Source organism: Eubalaena glacialis, chromosome 11, assembly GCF_028564815.1.
Source record: "Eubalaena glacialis isolate mEubGla1 chromosome 11, mEubGla1.1.hap2.+ XY, whole genome shotgun sequence".
Lineage (NCBI taxonomy): Eukaryota > Metazoa > Chordata > Mammalia > Artiodactyla > Balaenidae > Eubalaena > Eubalaena glacialis.
Window position 1 is genome coordinate 66625722 of NC_083726.1, and position 14792 is coordinate 66640513.

The following is a 14792-nucleotide window of genomic DNA, read 5'->3' on the forward strand; positions in this document are numbered from 1 at the left end:
TTCACCCTAATCCTAAAATACCTTCTGCAAATAATTCTGCCCATTCCTTTTCATTCCGGTGCTATGCCGGACCCATTTGGTACCAGCTCTGAAGAGCCAAGTGTTAAATTTTGAGGAATTTCAAGAACTGGTTGTTAAACACAGACATTATAAACAAATTTTAATTAACTACTAAATATATTATAAAACAAAGGTAATACTCAAAATTCATCACTTCCTAAGTTTTTCACTACATTTTACTATTATCTATGCTCTCAAGGTTATATATTTACATCTATTGTGTCTATATGGTTGGAAAACCATACAATAGTGACCTAATGTGCATCCCTTCCTAACTCCATGTTTAGTGGTATCACATTTCTAGTGAAATAGGTCATAGTGGGAGTATTTATACCATGGAGATTGGCAAATGCTACAAATCAGGTGACCCTATTGGAGCCATCTGTTAAACACGTACCAACTTACTACTCCTTTAATTCATTTGTCAAATGCTTTGGCTAGTAATTGTAGGGCATCCAAAAGCCTGAAGCTGTGGGGATAGTTGACAGTGCAGCTTGTGGAATCAGACTCCTCAGATTTGAATTCAAGCTTCACTACTTACTCCCTGTGTGACATTGGGCAAATTACTGACCTTTTCTGTGTATTTGTAAAATGAGGATAAAAGAAAGACTACCTTCTCCATGTATGGTTTTGAAGCTTTAAAAACTTACTACCTATAACGCATCAGAACAACAAGACGTAACACATAGTACATATCAATTATTTTACTTTAGATAAATTTTAAAATTATGACATGGAATCCTCTTTAAAGTACTATTTTATAATACTAAGAAATTTTAAAAATCAGGTGTCACTACTGAATTTTATCAAATGCCTTAATATCTCATTGATCAGAATTTTCTCACCTTTGACATATTACTATGGTAGTTACAGTACTAAAATTCCTAATATAAGCAGATCCTTAAATCACTGGAATGGATTTCACTTGGTCATGGTGCAGTATTCTTTGAATGCACTGATTAATTCCATTTACTAATAGTTAACTTTGCCTATTTCATCATTATTAATAAATTATCTTAGTTACAATTTTCTTTTGTGTACTTTTTTCAGGTTTTGGTTTCAATGGTTTGATGACTTTGTAAAAGTAACCAGGGAGCCATTATTTTTTCTGTCCTTATAAACAGTTTCAGTAGCCTTCACATATATCTGACTGCTGCAAGATTAGAAACAACTCACTTAGGGAGCTATCAGGGCCTGGAGCTATTTGGGGCATAGCTCTTTGTCAACTTTCTCTATTTTATCAATAGTAGTTCTCAAACTTGGCTACAACATTGGAATCACCTGGGAAGCTTTTAAAAACACTGAGGCCTGAGTCCCTCTCAGTACATTCTGTTGTTTTTTTTTTTTTAAACATCTTTATTGAAGTATAATTGCTTTACAATGGTGTGTTAGTTTCTGCTTTATAACAAAGTGAATCAGTTATACATATACATATGTTCCCATATCTCTTCCCTCTTGCATCTCCCTCCTTCCCACCCTCCCTATCCCATCCCTCTAGGTGGTCACAAAGCACCGAGCTGATCTCCCTGTGCTATGCGGCTGCTTCCCACTAGCTATCTATTTTACATTTGGTAGTGTATATATGTCCATGACACTCTCTCACCCTGTCACATCTCACCCCTCCCCCTCCCCATATCCTCAAGTCCATTCTCTAGTAGGTCTGTGTCTTTATTCCCGTCTTGCCACTAGGTTCTTCATGACCTTTTTTTTTTTTTTTCTTAGATTCCATATATATGTGTTAGCATACTGTATTTGTTTTTCTCTTTCTGACTTACTTCACTCTGTATGTCTGGTATGCAGCCTGGGCATGGGGACGTTTTCTTCAAGTGACTATAATGTGAAGCCAAAGTTCAGAACTGCTGCGTTTCATTCAGGATGTTAGTTTAATTTGGTTTCTGTATTTTCTTTAATGAATTTTAGTGATTGATATTTACCTAGAAAGTTATCTTTTCTTCCAGGCTTTCAAATAGATTGTCATAGTGTTTAGCAAAGTATTGTTGCATAATTATTTTTATTTCCTTTGTGGCTGTTATTATTTCAACTTTTCTATTTATAATTTGTATATTTATGCTTTCTTCCTCCCATCTCATTTTTGTTGTTGTTATTACATAAATAATAGTTTGTCTATTTTATTGGTTTTTTCAAAGGACCAATTCCTGAATTTATTTATTAACTCTATTTTTTTCTGTTTTGGTATTCAATAATTTCTCCTTTGATCTTTCCATGTATTCCCTTTCTGGTCTTCCTTATGTTAATTTTGTTTATCTGCTTCTAATCTCTTGAGCTATTTCATTTCGTTTCATTTTATTTCATTTCATTTATCTCTATTTCTTTTTCTTAATACAAGTATTTCAGGCTATTAACTTTTCCTTTAACAAATATCTGTGTATATATTTATTAATATATGCTACCTTTTATTATCATTTTTTAGATTGTCTGTAATTACTGTTTTGATTTCCTGTTTGATCTAAGAGTTGTTTTCAGAGGACTTTTTCTTTTCCAATTTTCAAGTAGGTGGGGTGTTTTTCATAATCATGTCTAGTTTTATTGTTGTCACAAAATCCCTTCTGAATTAGACAATCCTTCTAAAACATCTGCTTGATCTTAATTGAACATGTGTAACACCAGGCACTTAAAAAGGAAAAGCAACTGGTATAAGTTTAATAAACAGAAAAACAAGTGGCATGAAAAAAATTCAGTGGTGAAATTTAAATATTCACATGGCCAGATCTTCCTACCTAACATATCTGGTACATTTGGGTTAATTTAAAAAAGTCACTCCCTCTCAGGGAAGGATTAGAAGAAAGGCACCACTTCCTCTGAATTCACACAGCCCCTCACCAGGGTGCACAGCATGGTAAGTTGAGCAAAGGCTGGACTTCAGCATCCACTCTTCCCTTCAGGAGCCTTTGTACAGTGCACAATGGTACAACACTCCTGGCAGCCCTGCTGATCAAAAGAATGTTATCTACAATTTATCAAAGCAATACATTCTAAATTTAAATATTCAGGACTTCCCTGGTGGCGCAGTGGTTAAGAATCTGCCTGCCAATGCAGGGGACACGGGTTCAATCCCTGGTCCGGAAAGATCCCACTTGCTGCAGAACAACTAAGCCTGTGTGCCACAGCTGCTGAGCCTGCGCGCTAGAGCCGTGAGCCACAGATACTGAGCCCCCGCGCTACAACTACTGAAGCCCGCACGTCCTAGAGCCTGCGTGCCACAACTACTGAGCCTGTGTGCTGCAACTACTGAAGCCCGCACGCCTAGAGCCCGTGCTCCGCAACAAGAGAAGCCACCACAACGAGAAGCCCATGCGGGGCAGCGAAGAGTAGCCCCCACTCGCCACAGCTAGAGAAAAGCCCATGTGCAGCAACAAAGACCCAATGCAGCCAAAAAAAAAATTCTTTTTAATTTAAATATTCAGTAAGAGTTTACTTCTTTTCTTGAAGTAAAAAAATAATAAGCAAACAACATTCCTTTTTTTTCCCACTTGGATTTGACAGGGTTTTTTTCATCTTCATTGAGGTATAATTGAAAAAAATGTATGATATTTAAAGTGTGCAATGTGATGATAAGCAATATTCCTAAGGAAATCCCCATACACAAGCTGACACCTGTGCTCTTTTTCTCCCATCAAGGGGAGAAAATAAATAGAATTTTTAAAAATCACCTCTATATGGAAATTTAAGGATTTCAGTACCTAGTTTTAGTGTAGTGAATGTGGTCTGAACTGTTTTGGATCTTTGGAATTTGTTTAAGATTTTTTATACTCTAATATACCAATAATATGTTGCAAGTGTTCCATGACCCTTCAAAAAGGTATATTCCCTGTATGGAGGCAATGAAGTTTGAAATATATCTACTTATAAATGTGTGTTTTTGGTTAATATTATCCATATTTTATATGGATTATCTATACTCTTACCCCCTGATCTAATGTCTTAAGATATAGTATAATCTCCATGAGGTCAGTGAGGAAGTTCTCATGCATGATTGAATATCCTTGGCACCTAGCTCAATGTCTGAATACAGTAGGCTTTCATTTATTAAATGAATAAAACGTTTTTGACTGTAAAGTGGAGCAGAGTGCAATTGTTCCCAGTTCCCCCATTCAAATGAAGAATGAATTCTTATCCTTTTTTAGTTTCTCCCTATTCGACTTGTATCGCATCCCCCAACCTGGAATCAACTGTAAATACTGCATTTCTTCTTGAAAATATACTTCTCCCCCTCACTTAAGTTGCTATGGAAGGTTCTACTCAGGCTTTGTGTTGGTCTTAAAAGATTTTAATATATAAACATAGAAAAAAAGAAACTACTGAAAAGACATGAACTAAAATATAGATGTGGTTTCCCTCTGGTTGATTCTTTTTATTTATTTATTTTGCTTTTGCTTTTTGGTATTTTCCAGATGTTCTACAATGAGCAAGCATTAGTTTTATAGTTAAAAGAACAAAAAAAATTATAATTAGAAATAACAGTCGTTTTCTTCTCTAATATGTCTACTCTTTGGCTTGAGTCCTACTCATTGAGGTTACACAGAAAAAGTAAATTCTCTCTTCTACATGAAAAACCTATCTACATTTAAAGGGACCTCTCAGAGTTTCCCTAAGTCTTCCCTTTAAAGTTGCCTTTAAAAGTTTGTCACGTGTTTCCTAGATCATTCACCATCTTTTTTGTCTCTGAACATAATCCCTTTGGTGGATAATCATTTAAAATAGAGGTCAGAACAGGATACAGTATTTCAGGTGCAGCCTGATTCACACAAAGAACAATAGAGTCTCCCTTGTTTCATATATGGTTCCATTATTGCTGCCTACAATAGTATTAGATTTTCAGCGCCCATGACACTGCTGACTCGCATAGAGTTTACTGAAATTCCCATCTTTTTCATGCATTTTCCCTTAATCTATTTTTATACAAGTGGGTAAAACCTATACACAACTATCTTATCTGTGCTTTATCTGTCCTCTTTTCTCAAGCAGGCACCAGATGATAGACACAAAGAATGAGAGCATAGTGACAGAGTTTATCCTCGTGGGCTTTGAGCAGAGCTCCCCTTCCACTCGGGCATTGCTCTTTGTCCTCTTCCTAGCCCTCTACAGCCTTGCCATGGCCATGAATGGCCTCATCATCTTCATCACCTGGACAGACCCCAGGCTCAACAGCCCTATGTACTTCTTCCTTGGCCACCTGTCCTTCCTGGATGTCTGCTTCATCACCACCACCATCCCACAGATGCTGATCCACCTGATGGTGAAGAACCATATTGTCTCCTTTGTCTCTTGCGTGACCCAGATGTACTTGGTCTTCTGTGTGGGTGTGGCTCAGTGCATCCTCTTGGCTTTCATGGCCTATGACCGTTATGTTGCTATCTGCCACCCACTTAGCTATGCCCAGGCCATGAGCCAGCAGGTCTGTGTGAGGCTGGTGAGTACTGCCTGGTTCTTCGGGCTGATCAACGGCATCTTTCTTGAGTATATGTCATTCCGGAATCCCTTCTGCAGAGACAACCACATAGAAAACTTCTTCTGTGAGGCCCCCATAGTGATCACTCTCTCTTGTGGAGACCCCCAGTTTAGTCTGAGAGTCATCTTTGCCGATGCCATCGTGGTGCTGCTCAGCCCCATGGTGCTCATTGTCATCTCTTATGCCCGCATCCTGGCCTCCATCCTGGGCAGATCCTCCTCCTCTGGTTGGAGGAAGACCTTCTCTACTTGTGCCTCCCATCTGACTGTGGTCATTTTTCTCTACACCTCAGCCATGTTCTCTTACATGAACCCCCGCAGCACACACGGTCCTGACAAAGACAAGCCTTTCTCTCTCCTCTACACCATCATCGCCCCCATGTGCAACCCCATCATCTACAGTTTTCGAAATAAAGAAATGAAAGGGGCCGTGGTGAGGGCCCTTGGGAGGAGCAGCCTTTCCCAGGCAGAGTCTGTCTAGTGGGAAGACTCCTGGCGGGGCAGCTACTTCCCCTGACTTCCCCTCCCTCAGCCCACACAGGTAGGAGATTCACTAGCTGACAGTCTCCAGGAAAGCATACTCATGGCTTCCTTTCTAGTAGTATCAGACCTGGAAGATCCTGTTGATGTCTAATAATGCTCATCTATCTGATTTCACTTCCACCATAGATTGATCCTTTCAAACTTCTCTTAGTTATACATTTTCATGATTGGAGGGGCAAGTGTAATGAAATGGAGAAGTGTATTCCAAAATTTGGGGAAAGGTAGTGTGGTCCTCTAGAGAAAGTCAGTGAAGAGGATGACCAGTCCATTCTTCCCAGAGCAGTTCTTTCCAGGGCAAAGTCAATTGGTAGGAGACTTAGGATTGGGAAAGGAGCAGACTGAGAGCCATGAGGGAAACAAAGGGATGTGTGGAAGATAGGAAAAAGGCAATGAGTGGGAGAAATATGCCATAAGGTGTGTGACACCATCCCTGTATGGTGGCCTCAAAATTCCCCATGAAATTTGTACCCCCATATAAGAACTGATTAATAGGATTACTTCTCAGAGGTAGCAAGAGGAGGAGCTGTATGCCAAATACATGTGGATTATTGATGGGGAGGAGGAAGGGCAGAAGCAAGAACAAAGTCTGAGGAGAGCACCCACTTCCCCAGGTTGTAAACTGGGTGTGGGAGCTATAGGTCAAAATCTCCTAGGGTCAGGGAAGGTTTGAGTGACATCTACATTGTACAAGAATATAAAAAGTGCACTTTGACCTATTTGCACATTTATTTGCTTCCACTTGTAAATTTTGTCACCAGCCTGGATGCAGTTTGTGCAGTTTAAATGTATCCTTTTTTTTTTCATGAAGATTCCTTCCTATCTCTTGCTTTACCTATAATATACTATATTTCCTGAGACTCTACTCCCACCTCTACCTTCTTTCTTCCGCACCACTATTCCATTACCGAAAGTCTAGAGCAGGGGTTCTAAGTGGGGATGATTTTCCCCCCAGGGGTATTTAGCAATATCTGAAGACATTTTTTGCTTGTCACTACTGGAGAAAGAGTATGCTGCTGGCATCTAGTAGGTAGAGGCCAAAGATGCTGCTGAACATTCTACAATACACAGGACAGCCCCTAAAATAAAGAATTGTGTGGCCCAAGATGTCAATAACACCAAGGTTGAGTATTCCCGATCTAGAGATGAGGTATTAAAAGGGCAGAATCATAAAGACGAGAGTTATTGATCTGGGGAGTGATGAGAGAGGAGGAAACCAAGGAGAATTTAGAACACAGAATTCTAACTGCAAAGTCATTTACTGCTGGACTGTGGGCAGGATTTCTGCTGGCACTGCTATGGCAACAGACTATGTAAGTACTTGTAATAAAACCTTCCCTAAAACCTCTGTGTTTGTCTCTATTTGAGCTTACCCCTATCCATCCCCCCAAGTTTTTTCAAGTTATAGGAATTTCCTATTCAATCATGCCCTTCTGTCTATCACTAGTGTGGACTCCTACTTAAATTCTGCCCTTTTCCTCTGTTACTTCCAACCAAACTTCATCCACCCAACATCCATCCTTTCCTTGTTCCCACCAATCTCACATTCTTGCCTAGCTCAGTCTTACCCTTCATCACCTCTGCTTGTTTGCAGTGGGACTCTTACAAATGCCATTTAGTGCAACCTGTGGAAGCCATGTAACCTCTTATGGAAATACTCCCTAGAATTTCGACACTTTTCTCATCCCATTTACCAATCTCCTTCTTTTACCAATGCTTATATTTCCCCACCCGTATGCTCCACCCATCCTGAAGGGTCTGCTCTACCTTTCATGTATGCTGGATTTTTTTTTTGCCCCTCTAGAACTAAATATACACCTTCTCCCCCTGATCTGGGTCCTGGTAGAAAAACCTTTATTGACTGCCTCAATGGGCTTCATTACCTTCTAGGTTCTGGTTGGGTTCAACTAATAAGAGTGTCTTAGTAGGATAGAGGAAGGCAGGAAGAGAGTGAGTGAGTGTGTTTACTTTCCTGTCTCCTTCCCTGATGTTCCAGAGCCCCTGTCAAGTGGCCTTGTTTTACAGCTCCCTTCCCTGTCCCCGGAAGGTAATACCTGCTCCCCCTCTTGAGAGCCCAGGATGTTTTACCACCCTTCTTTGACTCCCCTTAATCTTGTCCACATCCCCTCATTGGCCCTACTTAAGTATGCCAACTATTTCCTTCCACCACACCAACTGGCTCAGTAATAGGTACCAGGCATTTAGTATAAAAACAAATGGAAAATTTCTCAAAATAGACCATATGTTGGTCCATAAAGCAAATCTTAAAACATTTCAAAGATATGGAATCACACAGACCAAGATCTCTGATCATGTTACCGAAATGCAAGTCCGTGTGCCTGATGCACAGTGAGGCCAAACAATACCAAAACGCCAGAGTTTGGAACAGAGAAAGGTTTATTGCAGGGCCATGAAGGAGATGGGTGGCTCATGCCTTAAGACCCCCAAACTCCCTGAAAGCTTTCAGCAAAGCCCTTTTATAGGAAAGGTGAGGGAGGGGCGTTGTTAGTTGTTGCAAATGTCTTGGTGTCAGATCCTTTGTTCTTGAGGTCAGTCAAAGTCAGGTAATGATGTTCCTGTAAATCTCCACCAAACAAATGTTACTCTCTGTTCTGACAAGAAAGGGGAAGGTCCCAAGGCACAACTTTCACCCTTTGAGGTCCAGGCCTGGCTAAGAGAAGGGGGTCCTTGCGGGGGCGGGGGCGTTACCCTGCCCCAGAGCATTCGTCCAGCACCCAATCTGGGTCCTCCTGCCAGTGCCCAGGCCTGGCTGAAGAGGCAGATCTCAGTTGGTGGCTCCCTCAAGGCCAGGTCATACATCGCTGAGGGAGCCAGGAACCCAGGACCCAACTAGCCCAGTGTGACTCCTCAGGCCACCTGAACAATGTGGCCATTAGGTTGCAGAGGCAGGGATGGGGGAAAGGTTCACTGCCTTCTCAGGGCCTGGGCCCGGCCAGTGGGTGGTCCTGGCAAGGGCTCTGGGGCCCTGCAGGACACACCCCCAGCCTGTTCCCTGGGCCACCCAGCTCACCCGCCAGCCCAAGGCTGGGTGAGCTGAAGGGCCCCGGGGAGAAGATGGGGATCTGCCTCTTACCTCACTCTCCACCTGATGACAACCACCCCACCAACCGTTGGCTCAGTGCCCCCTCTAATGGTAGCTCCTTGACAGTCGCTCGCTTGGGGGAGGGGCCCACTGCAGCGCCGACCAATGGTTAGACCAACGCTGCTCTAACCGTCCCACCCGGTAACCATTGCCTGGTAATGGGGTGAGGGGTAACGGTGCACAGCAATGGCCGAGTGCTAAGTGCTGTGCACTGCAGCGCTCTATTACAGTCATAATGCAGTTCACTTAGAAATCAGTATCAAAAAGATAACTGGAAAGAAACACATATGTTTGGAAATTAAGAAACATAATTCTATTTTACCTGCAAAGCAAAGAATGAATTATAAGTCTAGTCTAACATGGAAAGAGTATAGGGCTTGGAACTTGTCACTTCCACCCTCATCAGTGAAAAAGAAAAAAATAATGAACAAACTGAAAATCAACAACACTTCTTAGATCCATCAGAAAATTGAAGTCACAGGGCAAACCACCACCCCAAAAACTGGAAGACGGGTGAACACAGAGAATCACAGCTTCCTTAGGAACAGAAGCTGCAGCTAGAGCCTGGTCAGAACACTTAAAGGAAAATTGACTAGTTACTGAAGACTGAGCATGGACTAGCTTCATAGAAAAAAACTCCTGGAGGCTCACCCTTAGGGAAGTCTTCATAGTTCCGTGAGTTTTATCTCCAGCATCCCCACCAGATTCTCATGATAAAGATCAGAAAAAAAATCCTCTTATACTTCAGCAGTGGGAAAAGAAAATAACCATTCTGAAATAAGCCCAGAGAGCTCTGTTCTCCTTTACAGACTATCTTCATGGAAATCTATCATATGAGAACCTAACCAACCTGGGGAAGGATCCAAGAAAAAGAAAATCTGAGAAGCACTTGTAAAAGTCACAGCCCAAGGACACAGGCTCACTAGAAGACTGAGACCTAATCATAGGACCATAGAATCCCCCACACCTTACCACCACCTCAGTAGGGCTGGAGGATTTCAAGGATTACAGCTGAAAGACCTGTGACCCTCAGTCCCTGTTTAGGAAGGCGTCTCTAAGGAAATGAAAAGACAACAGAGGAGACAAAAACAAGGACAGCAGAGGAAATATTAGCCGCTGACACCACAGCTACAGCAAACATTAAACACCACCTAACACCTAACAAGATCAACATAAACCCCCCACTAAAGGCCTATTTACCTCAGTTCCTTTTACCTGATACCTTGTGTCTGGTTTTTAACAAAAGAGCCAATTATGATAAAAAATAGAAAATTTCACAAACCCCAAAATAGTGATGGATCTACATACAATTTTGTAGGATGTAGCTAGAGCAGCACTTTCTTTTATTAGAAAAAAAAGTTAAAATGTAATAAACTACCAATTTAATCACAGATTAATAGAGTACACAGGAAAGCAGGAGAAAATGCATATGATTTGTTCAACCAATCCAAAGCTTGATTAAATTAATAGAGTTAGAAGGGATTGATAATTTGTGACTGACCAAAAATAAACAAACTTAAACTATACTAAGAATGAAAGGAGCACATGATTACAGATGTTGCAGACTGAATTATAAAATTGTCCTCTGCTTCTAATACAGATGGACTAGGTAATTTGGAACAACTATCTCACTAAGAACAATCAAAAGCTGGACACTTATTTAAAAAGATCTTCTTGAAGGCATTAAAGCACTAAAAATTCTGTGAAGACTTTCTGGGCCAAGATACAGGAACATTTAATGTGTGTTTACAGAACTGGTAAAGTGGGAGATATGTCATAAAGAAGATGAAAGAAAGAATGGTTACAGCAATAACAATAATTTGAAGAGAAAATAGCCAAGAATTTTCCAAAGTCAAAAAAAAAAAAAAAAAAAAATAACAACATCAGTCCAGAGATTACAGAGGTCCTAAGTACCCCCAAAATATATTATTTATAAAAAGAAAAACACACCTGGTCACACCATTAAAACTTCTGAAAATGAAAGACAAAGAAAAAAGAACAATAGCCACCTAAATAAAAAGAGAGGTTCTTTTCAAAGGAATCACAATTAGACTGAAAGCTCTCTTCTCAACAATGAAAGTCAAGGTATAAAGTTTATCTCATATAAAACTACATCATAGCAGACTAGAGATAGTTGGAAGTCAAAACAATTGCTCCAGATGGTGGGGCAGAGATCAAACATTCATGCTGTGAACCACCTATGGGGCCATGTGTCAAGGAACCGTGGGCAGCCTCTAGGAGCTGAGAGCAGTACCTGGCTGATGGCTAGTAAGTAGACAGGTACCTCAGTAGTACAACTTCAAAGAAATGGATTTTTCTAATAACCAGTGAGCATGGAAGAGGACCCTGAACCACAGATGAGAATCATAGCCTGGTTGACACCTTGATTTCAGCCTGGTGAGGTCCTGAGCAGAAGACCCAGCTAATCATACCCAGGCTCCTGACCCAAGGAAATTGTAAGGATAATAAGTTTGTTTTACTTTAAGCCACTGAACTTGTGGTAGTTTGTTACACAGCAATAGAAAACTAATACAAGTCTTTAAAATTCTAAGAGAATACTATGGAAAAATTTATGACATTAAATCTGCTAACTTAGATGAATGGAAAATCACTAGAAAAATATTATTTTCCAAAACTGACAGAGGAAAAAATAGAAAACTTGAACACACCTATATGCACGAATTTAAATCAGTAGTTAAAATTTTTTCTCTATAAAGAGCCAGACATATGATTTTAAGGCAAATACTGCCAACAACAACAAAAAATTCTAATTTTAGATGGAGGTATTCCTTGTTTTATTGTGCTTCACAGATACTGCGATTTTTAATTAATTTTTTTTTGAGTTTAATACTAGAAAATATTTTAATGTAACATATCTCAAAGATTTGAATAGGCTTTCACCACAAAGGAATCATAAATGGTGAGTAAACATGGAAGATGTTCAAACTCATTAGTAAATTGGAGAAAGAGCATTTAAACACACAACATTGACAAAAAATTTTTAATCTGACAATACCAAGGGTAAGCAATGACCAACCCAATCGCAAAAGTAACCAGTAACAATAAGCAAATAACAAGCCCTAGCACCGAGACTGCTACTTTAAATGCCATTTCCCAGAATTCTGGAGAAATGGCTGATTCCAGGTCTGTGACATAAAATGTATGAAAAGAATCTGGCACTTCCTGTCACAAGCTGGCACTTCCTCCAAGCTGTTGGAGAGTACTACAGATGGGTCAAAAGGCTTAAACCAACTTAAACAGGCTCCCACTGGCTGAAGATGCAACAATTGAACATCAATAAGTTTAATAGCTGCAATGGATTGAAATATCAAATATATTTTAAATGTGGTAGATAATAACTTTCAAAATTCACTGGTCATATCTAGAGGACGTGGGGAACCAATGTGTCATTTTGAAAACTAGTAAATAAAAGGAACAAATCAAGCAAACTGAATCTATCTGCAGACTGTATCTTGGGATGCCAAATAGTTGATGAGGAGAAGGATTTCTTTATAGAGGTATCCCAGCAAATAAATGAAGTGGGAGTGATAGAATTTTAATATTTAACACCATAATTAAATAAGGAGTCTAGGTAATAATCATTAATGGCTGTTGTTAACATCATTTAAAAAAACCAGCTAACTGGATATTATATGCTTCCTGATGGATGGAAGTAGAAACACATCGTCTGACACATTCTTGCCAAAAAATTGAAACTAAATCTGAACAGTTCTCTAGATCTTGCCACCAATTTACAGGAAATAGAGGGTTCTGTGAAACATGTTGATTGACATGTTGGAATGCAATCAACAAAATCCAGACTGTGGAAACTATACAGAATAAATGACTTGATTTCTTCAACAAAGACACCGTAAAGAACATTAGAGACAGCGAGGAGACCTATATATCAGGAAAGACTTCAGAGTTATATCAAACAATATAACTGTATTGTAACTGTATTACAATATTGTACTCTATGAGTCTTATTTGAATACTGATTTGAAACAAATAAATAAAATGATAATTTCTGGCATACTCAGAAAAAAAATTTTTTTTTTTGGGAATATACGTATACATATAGCTGATTTACTTTGTTATACAGCAGAAACTAACACAACGTTGTAAAGCAATTATACTCCAATAAAGATGTAAAAAAAAAAAAAAAACCATCAGATTGCCAACATATCTAAAGACACTGATAAGAGCCAGGTTTGACAGTGTATAAAGAAATGGGTGCTGACATACACTGTTGATACGACTTTAAAGTGGCAAATCCCATCTTAAGGTCAGTTTGGAAGTAACTTAAAAACTAAAACACACATTTAATTAATTTTTATTGGCGTATAGTTGCTTTACAATGTTGTGTTAGTTTCAGCTGTACAGCAAAGTGAAACAGTTATACATACACATATATCCACTCTTTTTTTCTTTTTAAAGAAGGCTGTTTTTAATGTAGGAATAAAACAAGCTTATAAGAAAGAAAATATAGCCATCACATTTTATAAGATCCACTTTAAATATTTATCTAATCATACCAGTGTAGCACCAAAATTTTTTTTTAATTAATTAATTTTATTTATTTTTGGCTAGGTTGGGTCTTCGTTGTTGCGTGCAGGCTTTCTCTAGTTGTGGTGAGCAGGGGCTACTCTTCGTTGCAGTGCATAGGCTTCTCATTGCAGTGGCTTTCTCTTGCAGAGCACGGGCTCTAGGGTGCCCGGTATCCACTCTTTTTTAGATTCCCTTCCCATCTAGGTCACCACAGAGCGCTGAGTAGAGTTTCCTGTGCTATACAGTAGGTTCTCATTAGCTATCTATTTTATGTATAGTAGTGTATATATGTCAATCCCAATCTCCCAATTGATATTGCAATTTTTATAAATTGAAAGTTTGTGGTAACTCTGCATTGAGCAAGTCTATCTGCACATTTTTTCCAATAGCATTTGCTTACTTTGTGTCTCTGTGTCACATTTTGGTAATCCTTGCAATATTTAGTTAGTATTATATTTGTTATGGTGATCTGTGATCAGTGATCTTTGATGTTACTACCATGACTCTCTGAAGACTCAGATGATGGTTAGCGTTTTTTAGCAATGAAGTTTATTTAATTGAATATGTACATTGTATTTCAGACATAATGTTATTGCACACTTAATAGACTACAGAATAGTGTAAACATAACTTTTATATGCACTGGGAAACAAAAAATTTGTGTGACTTGCTTTATTGCAATATTCGCTTTATTGTGGTAGTTTGGAATGAAACACGCAATATTATGGAGGTATGCCTGTATACTAGAAAAGAAGGAAAGACCTCAAAAAAAAAAAATGAAAATAGAGCTACCAAATGACTCAGCAATTCCACTCTGGGATATATGTCCGAAAGAAAAAGAAAACACTAATTCAAAAAGATAGATGCATCTCAATGTTTATAGCAGCATTATTTACAATAACCAAGATATGAAAGCAACCTAAGTGTCCATCAACAGATGAATGAATAAAGAAGATATGGTATATTTTAAAACAGTAGAATACTACTCAGGCATAAAAAAAATGAAATTTTGCTATTTGCAACAACATGGATGGACTTGAAGGGTATTATGCTAAGCGAAATAAGTTAGACA

At 39.1% G+C, this 14792-nt stretch overlaps 1 protein-coding gene across 1 annotated transcript; it reads left to right on the plus strand.

Moving 5' to 3' along the window:
* The first annotated feature begins 5053 nt into the window (after positions 1-5053).
* LOC133101702 (olfactory receptor 10AD1-like) lies at positions 5054-6010 on the plus strand. The gene has a single exon (XM_061206667.1). The coding sequence runs from the start codon at positions 5054-5056 to the stop codon at positions 6008-6010; it is 957 nt and encodes a 318-aa protein (XP_061062650.1).
* The last annotated feature ends 8782 nt before the right edge of the window (positions 6011-14792 follow it).